Source organism: Carassius auratus, chromosome 1, assembly GCF_003368295.1.
Source record: "Carassius auratus strain Wakin chromosome 1, ASM336829v1, whole genome shotgun sequence".
NCBI lineage: Eukaryota > Metazoa > Chordata > Actinopteri > Cypriniformes > Cyprinidae > Carassius > Carassius auratus.
In genome coordinates, this window is record NC_039243.1 from 27,651,729 (window position 1) to 27,665,996 (window position 14,268).

Here is a 14,268-nt window from a genome sequence, read left to right on the forward strand (position 1 = left end):
CTGCACAATGGACCTTTCACATTGTTTAGTTGATAAAGTGAACTGTAATAACCCACTGACTTCATACAGATCTGTTCATCATCCTTGTAATGTTTTAAAATGTAGGATGTGTCACTGTAAAGGTCTGTACATTTACACAGCATTTTCCAGTAGGTAAAGGTTTATTCTCATGTTGTTGTTTTTTTTTCTTCTTTTTTTTTTTCTCTTTAATAAAATATTATTTAAAATGTTTTAATGTTAATCTTGTCAGTGTAGTTGCTGCTAAAATATTTCAATTGACAAAAGTTGTATTTAATGAACAAAAAATGAAAAACATAGAAAAAATAATAGAAAAAATAAACATCACTAGTATTATTTATACATATTGCCGACAAAGACATAAGAAAATAATAGTGTTCAAATGTTTGAAGACAGTGATGTCTTTATTTATCCATTTATTTATTTTTAGATAAGGAAAAAATGTTAAATAAAAAATTATTCCTTAGGGTGTGTTAATTAATTAAAGAGGAAATAATTTCACAAAGCATTTCTATTTCAAACAAATTCTGTTCTTTTGAACTATATATTTATCAAAAAATCATGAAAAAAGCATCACATAAATAATATTAATTGTAATAAATAATAATACATTTAATTTAAAATGTATTAAAATAGAAAGCTGTTTTACTGTATTTAAGGAAATTCACCCTTAGTGGGCATAAGAGATTTCTTATAGAAACATTAAAAATAGAAAAAATTATTAATTTATTTTTTTTTTTTGGGGGGGGGGGGGGTCAGAATCCATCAGGGTGCTCCTGTATGAAATGTTCTTACACATTTCTATGTTCATCCTTATAGAAAATACGAAAAATTCTCTCTCAAAAATTCTCTATACACAGTCTCTCTCCTGTCCGTGTTGGGAATGTCCTCCAGAGTCTGGTTTCTGTGTGAACTTCCCCTGTAATTACAGGGGTTTGTTGACTGTGCCTGATGGGTACAGAATGAGCAGACAGACAGGGACCCTCTGCTACCATCTGGCTTCTGGCTGCTGGCTGCAGAACACCTCGTGTTTGTCTGTCTTCCTCACATCGACACCTAGCTTTCCCCCCAGGCTAGACGAGACCTCCCAGCTGAGTGAAGTGTGCTCCGATTTGAAGAGTGTCTTGTTTCCATTGTGTTCACAGTAATTGAAATGTCCATGTGTGCTACAGCTACAGTATGTTTTGCCAGCCTGAACGGTAATTTTACAGGTACTCTGTAAGCATTGTTGCAGGTCCTGGGTGTTTATTGTACAAACCATCCACATCTATGACCGAAGTCATTCCTTGACTCCCATCTCAGATGCAGCCATCACCATGGGAATGGTCCTTCTGAACGAAGCCGCCACTTCTAAAGGAGACGTGGGAAAACGAAGGAGTAAGTTTCTCTAAATGTTGTTTTTCTTTCGCTCATATTATTATTGTTCATACTTTAAGTTTGTTAGGGTTTTTACAAAAATCTTATAGAATGAAACTCAGAATACATGTTTATCTTAATGATGGTCATAACTAGGTACCAGAGTGTTTTAAAGACTACTGTAATCTATTTGTACTTCACTTGTCCCAAATGTAACTTCAAGCATTCTTACACAACTGGAAAAAAGTTAGTTAATAAAAGTTAAATAATAATAAATAAAAAATATATATATTTATATATATTTAGCAAGGACACTATATGCTATTTTTAAATCAATTATATTCTTAAGAACTTTCTTGAAACTATCTTGAAATATATCACTTTGTCCACAAAAAAAAAAAAAAACTATAAATAAAATAGAAAACAATTGATGCAGCAAAAATGGTTTCCCACATGGATAATAAGAACTATTATTAATAATTGAGCACCGGTAATAATTTATAAAAACTGAGCAATAAATCGGCATATGATAATGTTTATTACATAGATATATTCTTACTGAATGGTTGATTTAATTGGTTATTTAGTTAGTTACTTAGTTATACAGAATGTAGATTATTTAAAAGGGGGGTGAAATGCTCGTTTTCACTCAATATCCTGTTAATCTTGAGTGCCTATGGAGTAGTACTGCATCCTTCATAACTCCAAAAAGTCTTTAGTTTTATTATATTCATAAGAGAAAGATAGTCTGTACCGATTTTTCCCGGAAAAAACACGACCGGCTGGAGGCGTGACGTGTGGGCGGAGCTAAAGAATCACGAGCGCCAGTAGGCTTTTGCTTTGATAGCGTTTGGAAGACACTGAAATTTAACAAGAGCAGCATCAGCAACAACGTCTCTATGTGGTATGTACTGAAACTGTATATATTTGCTTAGCGGTTTTGGAAAATGACTAAGTTCCACTTTGTCGTCTTTTTCTTTTCTTTTTTTTAAGCTGTACATGTGGAAAGTGCAGTTTGATGCCAACATCGCATGTTGTTTACTTGATGTGCTTACGCGCCGATAGCTAAGTTAACAACACAGAGATATTTGAATTAGTTTTACTTACCGCATGCGGTTCCAACACACGATCGTGACCCTTTTTCATTGGAACTGCATTATCCTTAAGAAATAAACGATGTGCAAATCCAGCGTCAAACTGGGCCTTGTTTGTAAAACAAGCATCTTCGAAATGCAGGGAACAAACAAAAACACTTGCACAACTCCGTTGATGCTCTGTAAAAATAAACTCCATCCACTGGTCCCTTAATGCTGTTTCTCTTTTGGTAATCTGTGCAGGGTTGTCTTGCCCTGGCAACCAAAAACACACTCCTTTTGTGACATTTCGCGACGCTCTCGCTCTGATCAGTGAACGTCTGGTGTGCTCTCATTGCTCTGCTGTAAGGGAGCGCGCGCTCTTCCGGCAGAAGTGTCCTCAGGACCCATATAAGGAAATTCCTTCTTAATATTTTTGGAACAGAAATACTCCTTCAAACGTACAACTTAATTTGTGAAACTTTGTTAAAGAGTTGGATTCCCATGCTAAACATGGACAGTGTAAAAATCTCAGTATGCATGAAATAGCATTTCACCCCCCCTTTAAGCTTTTAAATCGTTTATATTTGCTCCCAGACATTCTCAGATCCAGACTTTAAATCTTTTGGCAATACATTAAGAATACAATTTCTATTGCATTTTTATTGAAAAAATTATAAGCCAAATAAATATGAAATATGAAAAATTATCATCATCATCATCATTAAAATGGCATCTCTTACAGTTCAGTGATATTTCCTCCCCACTAGCCTGGTCTCGTTGTTTATACGTAGGTATTAGTATGTAACGTTTACAAGGACAAAAGGTACAAATGCATTTTTGTCATTTTATCGGGGTAGTGTTGGGGCAGTGGATAAGACACATGCCTTTGGTGTGAGAGACCCGGGTTCTAATCCACTGTGAGACAGCAATGTGTCCCTGAGCAAGACACTTAACCCCTAGTTGCTCCAGAGGCGTGCGATCTCTGACATATATAGCAGTTGTAAGTCACTTTGGATAAAAGCGTCAGCTAAATGAATAAATGTAAATTTAAATGTTATCGATAAGTGATTTCGATTTATAGACCCCTTAACCTACCCCCAATCCTAAATCTACCAATTTTAGCACATATAAAAATATATAAAACATTTTTGACTGAAATCTGCAGGGAAGTTACCATTTTAGTAACAATATAGCATTAAAGTCCTCTCACAATAGCAGTCCTCTCTGGCAGAATTCAGTAGTTTTGTGTTAGGAACAGAGCAGAATTTGGAGTTGTTAATGGCTGAAAAAATGATCCAGATGAGAGCCAATGAGCGTTCATATTTCCTGCCATAAAACCAGCCATAAAGTTTCTTGAAGCGGCAACTTTTGAATTGTTAAGTAGTACATCAGTGCAGGTTTTGCTGCTTACGGTCGCTGCTCAGGGTAGAGATGAAGATGGTTAAAAAAAAAATCTGGAGTTTAGGAGTGTTCCTCCCAGTGTATTCTTATTATGGCCTACCATCCACCCACAACCTTTGCATGCTAGCATTGAGTCTTTCAAGGCAATCATCACTTGCACAGCGTATAAAATTACTTAAAATACTTTCATTCTATGATTTGGTCAGAAAGAGCATTCTCAGTATATTGAAAAAGTCAATTGGATGCACGCTTTGGTTTTAGTATTCTTTAAGAGGCAGACAAGTAGCAACAGTAGCTTATTTTTTCTTTGCATATGGATATTGTTTGTGTTTTTTATTGTGTTGTGCTGTTAAGTATGCGTTTGGAAGCTGATAACTGAGGATGAGTGTGTGTCTTGCATACAGGATGTGTCTGTGGCCTAGTATCACCTCCAGCTTGATTCTCTGTCCCACTTTCAAGTTTGCGTAATATATGACCGTCTTTTTTTTCCTTTGAGCTTTTCACATCAACCTCGTTTTCATCCCCCTCTCGAAGTGCTTCTCCGGACTTCCCATAAAGACAAGCATCACATCCAGTCCCTGATAGACGAATAGCTTTCCATGTATTATCACTGCATTAGCTGTGGAGACCACTTAATGTGATGGCCTCCATCCCACCTCCAAAGAGTCATCCCGAGCTTTGATATGCTAATGGTATGAGTTATGGGTAATATGTAAATGCTGCGTTACATAAATGCGAGTTATTTTTGGCTTTGTTTCAAACTCACCTCCATGACACATAAGGGGAGAGCTTTTTTTTTCAGATTTTAGACCGCTCAGAAAAAGACGTAAGCTCTTTATGCAATACGCTGGGAGACAAATGTTTGTAATTGCTGTATATGTTTGTCAGCTTAAGTGTAGAGTTGTGGTAATTGCAATTTGTGTTTGTGTGGGTGATTGTGTGTAAGGAAGGAGTTTCAGCAGTTATGAATATAGCTCCATTTAAATGTGGTTCACATAGTTTTTCACCTTTCTTGGCCGATATATCGGCTGAAATGTGCCATTTTTCAAATATCGGCATGGGCCAATATGTTTTTCTGTTTGGCCGATGTGTTCTTTTATTTTGACTGCGCACCTGAGCACACACATTGCTCCCACTCTCACTCTTGTTCATCGTTGTCGTTAACAGTTCTGTCTAATATGGATAGAATCGGTTTAACAAACAAATTTATGTATACAGAAAGTATTATAAAAATTGTTTTTATATTAGGCCTATTAGTAATAGAAGGCAAACATTATAATACTTTCACGTTTGCCGTCACCTGTGAGATCTTGTGAAGTGTGTATTTTTATCCAGCATGATCACGTGTTCTCTGTGTGACGGTCGGTCCGCGTGAATTGAATGCTTTAAACTTTAAACTCGTGATTTCACATAGTGCTGCGCTTTATGCATTTGCCCACTGTCATATTCATGACATTTTCACTGTGTGCTGTATGTAAAAATATTAATTTATTTGTGAAAAATACAGTCATCTAAAGTATAAGTATGTTTATTTTACACATGTATTTTTTAATCCATTGTCAAATGATTTCAAATTTCTTAAATATTAATAATAATAATGAAAAAAAAAAATATATATATATATATATATATATATATATCTGTTTTATATCTACATCGGCTGTGAAAAACACATATCAGTTGACCACTAGTAAATTTCACAAATGATTGCAACAAAACTGCAAGTAACATTGAATTAAAGGTAAAATGTTATTTAAATTAAGTAGAAAGTATTTTCTTGTAAAACATACTCCAATAGTCTTTATTTACTCAAATGTTGTTGTATTTATTTATTTTTTATTAACCATTTGTTCATTTAATATTTGATATTTTGCAATTTAATAATTTAGTATTTTGATATTTAATATTTATAATGAATTGCAATTAGTCTTTTTTGGCATTTATCTGAATTTTATGAATTGTGACCTTTTTATTTTGAATATAAATCCTGCTGATTCATATCCGTCAACTCTTAAATATGTATATTTTGATTGAGTTACTTATACTGAAACAAATAGTTCATAGTACAAATCGTATTGTCCTGAACATGAAAAAACAACAACTTTTGAATCATATCAAAACCCAGCAAATTGTTAAAGTAGTTATATCATTTTTATTTTATTTTATTTTATTTTATTTTAGAATCACTTAACTACAGCTCTTAGTATTAAAAACTTCTGCTATTTTTATATACTGATTTTTAAGCTTTTTGACAGAGCATACACTTGAAAACACTGTTCATGCCATTGTAATATTTGAATATTGAAGTAATATTTGAATATGATAAGCTTTTTTTTGATTGTGATTTGGTGTTTCCTTTAAATTATAAATCTTGCAAATTCTTAGCTGTCAATCTAGAAATCTAACATTTAAATCATTTAATCATATACATCTAACTAATTGCAGTTTTATACATTAGTTTGTAATATTTAAAACATATACATATGAATCATGGATCAATTTGATTGGCAACCCCAAAATGTGCAACCCTAATCATCTATAGCCATCTTTATTCCTCAAAGATGGTGTCGCATTATGTGATTCTCATGCATTAGCCATGCTTAAAGCAGATCTGATGTGCATTCCATTTACACAGAACCAAAGCCTAAATCCTGCAGTAAGCTCTGGTATTTCCTCAAGCAAATGCAAATCTTGGGTTTCACAATAAAATATTTTTATATAAGATTAAACTTCATCTAGACAGGTGAATGTTTTAAAATGATTTATAACCTTCATAAAGCCCACATTAGAAGTTGGTTTAGCGACACACACCTTCTTGACTTCCTCTCTCCAGAGGTTCTGTCTTACATTTCCCCCTACACCACCCAAATTTGCCGCGGCCATCATCTGCCACGCCAGGGCTGTGGCATGGTCAGAGGTCACGTTAGTACAGCGGAAAATTAAACCGGCGGTGGCACCTCGTCTGCCCAGCACTGGGCTTTCCCTACACCTGTCACTGTAATTGCCCATTATGCATATATGAATCTACATTATTATAATCTCATCAGTCAGTCTCAAAGATGTTTGGGGGGGCGAAAGGTCATTTTATGGAGAAAGGGACTGAAGATGAATAGAGTATACGTAATGAAAGGGGGACAAGAGAAAGGTTGCATGCCCAACTCTAAGCACTTCCCTTGATGTGTGAGAGGAGGAGGAAGAAGACCCTGCAGCTGAGGAAGATGTTTGCTCTGTAGGCACTGCTGGGTGAGCCTCTCTCAGCCACTGGAGGTACACAAAATGGGCACACTGACTAATTTTTGTGATGGGGTTAGAGTAATAATTTCTGACTGATGTGTGTGTCATGCATATATGTATCAAGCTTTGGTGTGACCGCCCTTTGCGTTTCAAACAACTTTTGTCCTAGGTACACTTCCATGTGGTAGAAGGACAATACTAGCGACAATGAGCAGATAGAATAAGAGGTATCTCTGTAAACAAGCAAGTAATCGATCACGTGCCTGCTTTAGGAGGAGTTGGTGATGCAGGATGGGTGAGCGCCTGTCTGTGTGATAGATAAGCGTTTGAAAAGCTCTCTTGACTCAAGTGAGTGTCTGTGCAATAGAATAGTCCCTGAAAAGCTGTCGTAGCATGCATCTTTCTGACAGACTTAGGCAAGAGACTCTACTATAGATGAGCTTTAATGTCTTGCTTAAATGGTAATGGGAGTAGTTACAGATCAGTTGAGCATCAGATAATGGCTGGCTGTCACGCCATGGTCTGCCAGAACTACACTTAAGCTCGATTCAGTCATTTGTGTAGCATTTATATCATTAACTTTTTTTGTAACTTTTCTAAAGAAACGCCAAAGTTGGCTTTGATATAACAACCTTATATAAGACTGCATTTATTTGATCAAAAGTAATGTAAAAACAGAACTACTATGAGATCACAATTTAAAATTACTGTTTTCCATTTGAATATATTTTAAAGTGAAATTTATTCCTGTGATGCCAAGCTGATTTTCAGAAGCCATTACTCCAGTCTTCAGTGTCACATGATCCTTCAGAAATCATTCTAATATGCAGATTTTTACATTTCTAAATTTTTTTTGTTCAAAACGAGTGACATTCGTTCTGCTCTCTCTGATCATTTGTTCCTCCAAAAAATAAAATTAAATAAAATCTGCAGGTGCCCCTGTGTGATTTACAGACAATCCACCACTGAAATTCAGGACCTGATTAAATATAACTATTATAGATTTGTGAAATGAAATTGCTGTTTTAAATTTTCATGGTTTTTCCAGTTTTTTTATGACCGTACGAACCCTAATAAAAGCAACTGATGCACGGTTATCACTTAAACTGCTCCACCAATGTAATTGCATGAATGTTACCTTTTCCTCCTCTAATCACATTGCTGGATCTGTTACCCCACTTTGTTCAAGGACCTTGCAATTTACAAATTAAGCTCTGGTGTAAAGCTTTTCTGTTTTTTTATGCAGCTTAGCTACAGTAATAGCTGAATGTTTTATTAAAAGTGGGGTGAACATGTCCCCCGCATATTCTACGCCCATGGGTTATATGTCTCTCATTCTACACCAATACAAATGTGTGCGTGCATTGCACTTGTTTTGCTTATGTTAATTGCGTTAGACCTAAAGCCAAACCAAAGATTATTCAGACACCTTCAACATTTCACACATTATCACAGTTTATTTGTGATAGTTCGGAAAATGGTAATAAATTATGACAAGAACTCAGTTAAACTGTGTCAGAACAAATTTATCTTTATAATGTCAGATAATACTTAAGCAAAACATGGTCAGGTCATAGTGTCTGAATAATTTTTGGTCCCAAATGTTAATAAATTTTACTAGTAGTCCACTGAATGAAGAATTCTGGGGTATAATATGTCACAATTTTCCTAAAAAAAAAAAAACAGCAAAAAAAAAAAAAAGCGCAAAATTTCACAAAAAATTTTCATCGCTGTTACAGTATTTATGTTTAACCAGTGGTTCCCTGCATTATCAAAGAAAAATATCTTGTATTTACAGTACTGAGCTGCTGCAATGGAGCATATATATTTATTGAAAATTATTTGTTGAATGTAGAATTTTTTTGTTTACAGCACTGTTCTACTTAAAATAAGTGAATATTCAAATTCACTCTATGCCAGAGGGTGGTGCTTTTAGAGCAGTAGAATTATAGCCTTTACATTTAAAGAAAACACTATCTCATTACAGGCAATATACTGAGCACTTTCCCCTCCAAAATTTTAGTCTACAGGTATGATTTAAACACCATAAATGACACAAATCGAAACTGTCATAGATCCAAACTATCACTTAACCAAGTTTATTTTGAAACATGCCGTGCTCACGTTGAATTAATCGTAACATAAAGACATGTACACAGAATAGCTCTCATGCTAGGCTTCTTTACTAGCGCATTCTACATTCCGCTTACAGTATATACAAAATGTGCGGCAAACCTAGTATATTCACAACATATACAAGCCCCTGTTTGGGACAGACAGTTTAGAGGAAAAAGCCCATTATACAGCACTAGCATTGGTAAAGAAAGCAGTTGGAGTATTGAATTAGGCTCATCGTCATAAAGGCAATATATTGTACGCTGCACCATAAATAATAAAATAATCAATAAAAACCAGTGCAAAACCTAGCGTGGAGTGACAGTTTTCAATGTTCTTCAACAAAAACTTTAATGAAAGATTAATTTGGCAAGCATTGTGTACATAAAGTATAAGAACAAGGTAAACAGATGTGCTTTAAAACTGTTCACTACAGGAGGCTAGTGAATGGCAGCAGATACAGTAGGTGGTCCAGATGTTTGGTACGTAAACCAAAAAAGCAGATATTTTGGGGTCTAAAGCAATTTTGGATCCAATTGACTTTCACTGTATGAAACAAATAACCTAAATGTCATCTTTTGGGGGTGAACAATTACTTTAATAGAATTTTGGACATTTTTTACTTCAGTAAGTACACTTGCACAGGCTGCAAAATAAACCTCTGGTGACTTAAAATGTTAATTACTACTATGCAGAAGAAGAATACTTGCACAGCGAGTGGTTGATCAAACCCAGCGGTTGTCATGGAAACACAGACTCAAAGCATTTAAAATAGGAAGATGCTAAATGAAGATTGTCAGAGTAGCGACTCTTTAGTTTCAAACACCACTCCCCCGCAGAAACATTTACGGCAAGCTGCTCCATCCAGTCAAATGTGATTGCACCAGTGCGCCGTTATTCCGCAACAATGCATTAGTTACCCTGTGACACAGACGACCCTGAAAGTAAATGTTTAGCAGTTCTTAAATGTCACATCACAGTCAGTCATTCTCATCAGTTTTGTATAATACAGAGTTCTATTGCGGCTACTGCCGAGTGTCTTCTGGGAAGGCTTTTGTTACGTGTCAGGGAAATGATAATAGGCTCGAGAACATCAAGGTCTCAGAGTAAACGTTGTTGCATGAAGCCTTGAAAACAAGTCTTTGGGGAAGTTCATTAGATGCTGAAACTTTAAATTAAAAGCTCACTGTGTGTGTATTCTGAGTGTGTGATCCCAGGATAAGAGGGTGTTTCTGGATGACTAATCTGGAGAGGAACAGTGCTGGCGGTGTGGTGTAATTGGAGGTGCCCCTCTTTTGAGGAGGTTAACACACTTTGATTAAGCTTTGATTAGCTTCTCATTCAGCTAAACAGCAGCTGCCACTGCCTCGCTCTTTAATATGTTTACTACTTACACACTGACTCTTGCGTGCACACACACACACACACACACACACACACACACACACACAGAGAGACACACTCAGACTTTAGAAACCATACTGTGCTTTTAAACGACCCAGGATTTTCTTCTCTGTACAAGGATAATATATCTACAAGGGCTGTACTAAATAATGTAAACACCTGGGAAATAATTTTAATATTTGATTTTTTATTATGGTGTTTTATCACCCTTTGCCTTTAATACAGGCTCCCACCTTCTCTGAATAGATTGCACAACTTCTAAATGGTCTCCAGTTAAATGTTGTCTGTGGTTGTTGTTTTTTTCTTCTCCTGTGGAAACAAGTAGTCTTCTGGTAGTTTTTTTGTTGTTGTTGTTTGTTTTGTTTTTTTGGACCTTATTAGTCCTTATTAGTGATCTCTGTTTATGTTGTAATAATCGTAAAGACACCAAAGTTTCTTAAAACACCAAAAATTGTTTGGGAGTCTGAAACAGCTTGCCAAAGTTTTCCAGGTTCCAAGTTTACATAAAAAAGATTACATGGTTCCTGTTGGTTGGATCTTCTCCAATCAAAAATAATTTAACTCTTCTCCAGATCATTTATTCTGTTCAGTCTAATTAGGTCAGATGTGAGTAAAAACATGAACACACTGGAAAACTGCTTTATAGTAAAAATTGTAGTAATTGTAATTGAAAGCAGAACACTCATACTGCTCATTCATGTTTAATATTGTAAAGGTGCTTGCTTTAAAGCCATCTGGATATATAAGGTGCTATATAAATAAACATGATGAGACTTGACTGGAGAACATAATTGCAGAGCTTGTGCGATATCCACATCGCTGTGATCAGATGCTTTCTTAACTGCTGTTTTCTCAACACTGCCATATTTGTTTTATGTCTATTTTGTTATTGACAGTAAAGTGTGCAGCACTTATTCACTTACATATTCATTTAACATATTCATTCCAGCATCGTGGGAGGTGGTGGAATTTTTGCTAACCGAAGAATGAAAAATAACTTTACTTGAGTATATCGAGGCCTTAAGCGTGAAGGATCAATATGTTTTCCACTTGCAGTGTTATTTGTCACTATTTTAAAACTGGTAAATTAATGCTTTAAAATCTTCTTCTCACGAACAGCTTATGAAATTCTAGATTTGATGTTTGAAAATAGATTTGGTGAGTTTTGGAAGTGAGTTTTAGATTTGGAATAAGAAAATAAAATATACAATTTTCAATGCAATTCCATAGACTTGATAAATGTTAAGTATAGGTTATCATTTTACAACCAGATATTAGTTTAAGAATGTGACCTAGCCTTCAATAAGTAGTTGCATTTTCCAATCAGAGTTCTTCACCACAATCTAAAAAAGAAGGCTGAAGATGGAATTTCCTGACTCTCTTGGATGCAATAAAGATTGCATTTGTCAGCAGTGCATAAGTGGGTGTGATTATACATGTGCATGCTAAAATCAGCAAATTCTCCAGGAATACTGTGCAAAGGATATTGAGGAGCTGCAGTATTTATGCAGATGGTTTATTTTATTTCCCTTCATAAAATCAGCTGTTTTTTTTTTTTATTTTTTTATTTTTTTTTTCTCCAGTAGCACAATATTTATGGCTTCATTTACTAATCTTTAAAATCACTTTATAACGTGACTCAGCAGGTTATCAGATTTTTGGCACCGTTTTATCTAAGGGACAAAGCTGCTGATTCAGCATGTTTTAGAAGCATTTAAGTAGCGATTATTGTTTCATTCATTAGTAATGGATTAATTTAAGATGGCTTTTTGGGATTAGCTCTTAGATCAAAGTTCATGAAAAGCGATTTTTCACCAATGGCTTAATCCTATTATATAATACCATTGCAGCATACTAATTAAGTTTAATCAATGTAAGCATTATTCAGCTCATTAATAGAGTGTCACTCACTGTGCTTTTTTTTTTCTTACAGTTATCTGTCTTGTTGGACTTGGTTTAGTGGTGTTCTTCTTTAGCTTTCTTCTGTCCATCTTCAGATCAAAATATCATGGATATCCTTACAGGTGAGATCTATCAGTGTTGAAACTCACTCTCGTTGTATTTAAGTATTTGTCCTTCTAATATAACTTTAGCTTAGATTTGTATGTATCACTCTGCTTTGACTTTTACAGCAATATTCTTGATTCTGCAGCATCTGTTGATTATACCTTTTGTTATCCCACAAAAAAAAAAAAAAATTCAATTAAACAATTTGCATCATTGGATTAAATTTTCAAAGAAAAAAAAAAAGTTTCACTCACTGATGCATTCATTGACTGCTCATTGATTTGTTTAGTGAATAAAATTTTGATCATTAAAAAAAAAAAAACATTTCTTTAATTAAAAAGTTCACTTTAGCAGTCAACTTTTGGGGTTTACTTTGCTTCTTAAGTAAGTTGAACTAAGGATATGTTGCTATATAGTCAGTGTTTGGAGAAAGAAAAGCCAGCAAAGTCTTCACAAGCTTCACTGAATGAAAAATGAGTCAGTGGATGGAAGTAAACAAGAATGTTTTGTTTCCATAACAGATTCCTTTTAAAAGCACTGAAATGTATTCTAACTGGAACATTCCTTTTACTTGCTGTAGCGTTCATGTACATCAGCCTAGGCAGAATAGCTAGCTAATGAATCAAATAAAATGCATTAAATGTACAGCAACTGTGGTTGCTGCTGGTAATTGTAGAGACTCCGGCCAATTACCTTTTTCAGTCTTTAGAGGTCTATACTCATAATGATTAGACGGTGACGTCACTTCCAGTCAGCAACCATTTCATCATTCACACTCTTCTCTTTTTCCTTCTCACTATTTTTCAGCTTCCTGATTAAATAAGATCATGCCGTGGGAAAAAAGAGATGTCGTTCCACTGGGGTTTCATGGATGAATTAAACTACAGCTTAAATGTAAAGCACTGCATGTGTGACCTAAGATAAATAAACTAAACTATTACCCACTGCCATGCACTGTGTGATCTGTCCATTGAAGTCAAATGAATAGTTTTCTTGCTTATATGACCAGTTTTCCTTTTTAATTGCAAATTTAGGATTGTATCCTGAATGTTTTGTGGGGAGTATGTTCGTGCATTATTCTATGTGTGTGTGTGTGTGTGTGTGTGTGTGCGCGGCTGTTATTTGTTATTGCCATTTATGATACCTCTCTTGAGGCCATCGTGCATCCCTCAGCAGATAGTGTCCTCTTTTTGTCCCCTTCAGTCGCTTTTTTTTCTTCCTTGTAACTGGCTTCTCCCCTTCTCTCTCTCGCTCTCATTTTAAATCTGTGAAGGAATATTCAAATATTAGATTTTTCCCCTTTTTATTTAAGCTGGGTCGTGAAAGGGGCTTGTAATTTTCTTTATTAAAACCAACTATGCTACCACCGATCCAATTAAATTTGTTCCGATATCAGAACTAACATATTTATTGAACTTCAAACAAGAGAACTGGGTGATCACGTCCATGACATTTTTCTTGAAAGCCGCATATTTCCTTAAAGGATGTTATCTAAATTAGCTGTCATCATAGACAATAATGTCAGCCAATGCCTGCAAGCTTCTAATACACATTTATTGGCACATCTACTTCATTAAAACTTTTTTTTTTTTTCAAAGAGCATTTAATTAGTGATTGTAAGATCAAATAATTTATCTCGCCATTTGACGTCTGTAAC

The 14,268-nt window shown here is 35.0% G+C and overlaps 1 protein-coding gene across 1 annotated transcript in view; it reads left to right on the forward strand.

Moving 5' to 3' along the window:
- Positions 1–13,559, forward strand: part of LOC113106151 (tumor suppressor candidate 3) — a 45,144-nt gene extending 31,585 nt beyond the window's left edge. Inside the window, exons 7-9 of the mRNA XM_026267789.1 lie at positions 1,321–1,395; positions 12,538–12,628; positions 13,419–13,559. Of these exons, the coding sequence (XP_026123574.1) occupies positions 1,321–1,395; positions 12,538–12,628; positions 13,419–13,434 (182 nt within the window). The 3' untranslated portion in view covers positions 13,435–13,559. The remainder of the gene's footprint in view (positions 1–1,320; positions 1,396–12,537; positions 12,629–13,418) is intronic.
- The last annotated feature ends 709 nt before the right edge of the window (positions 13,560–14,268 follow it).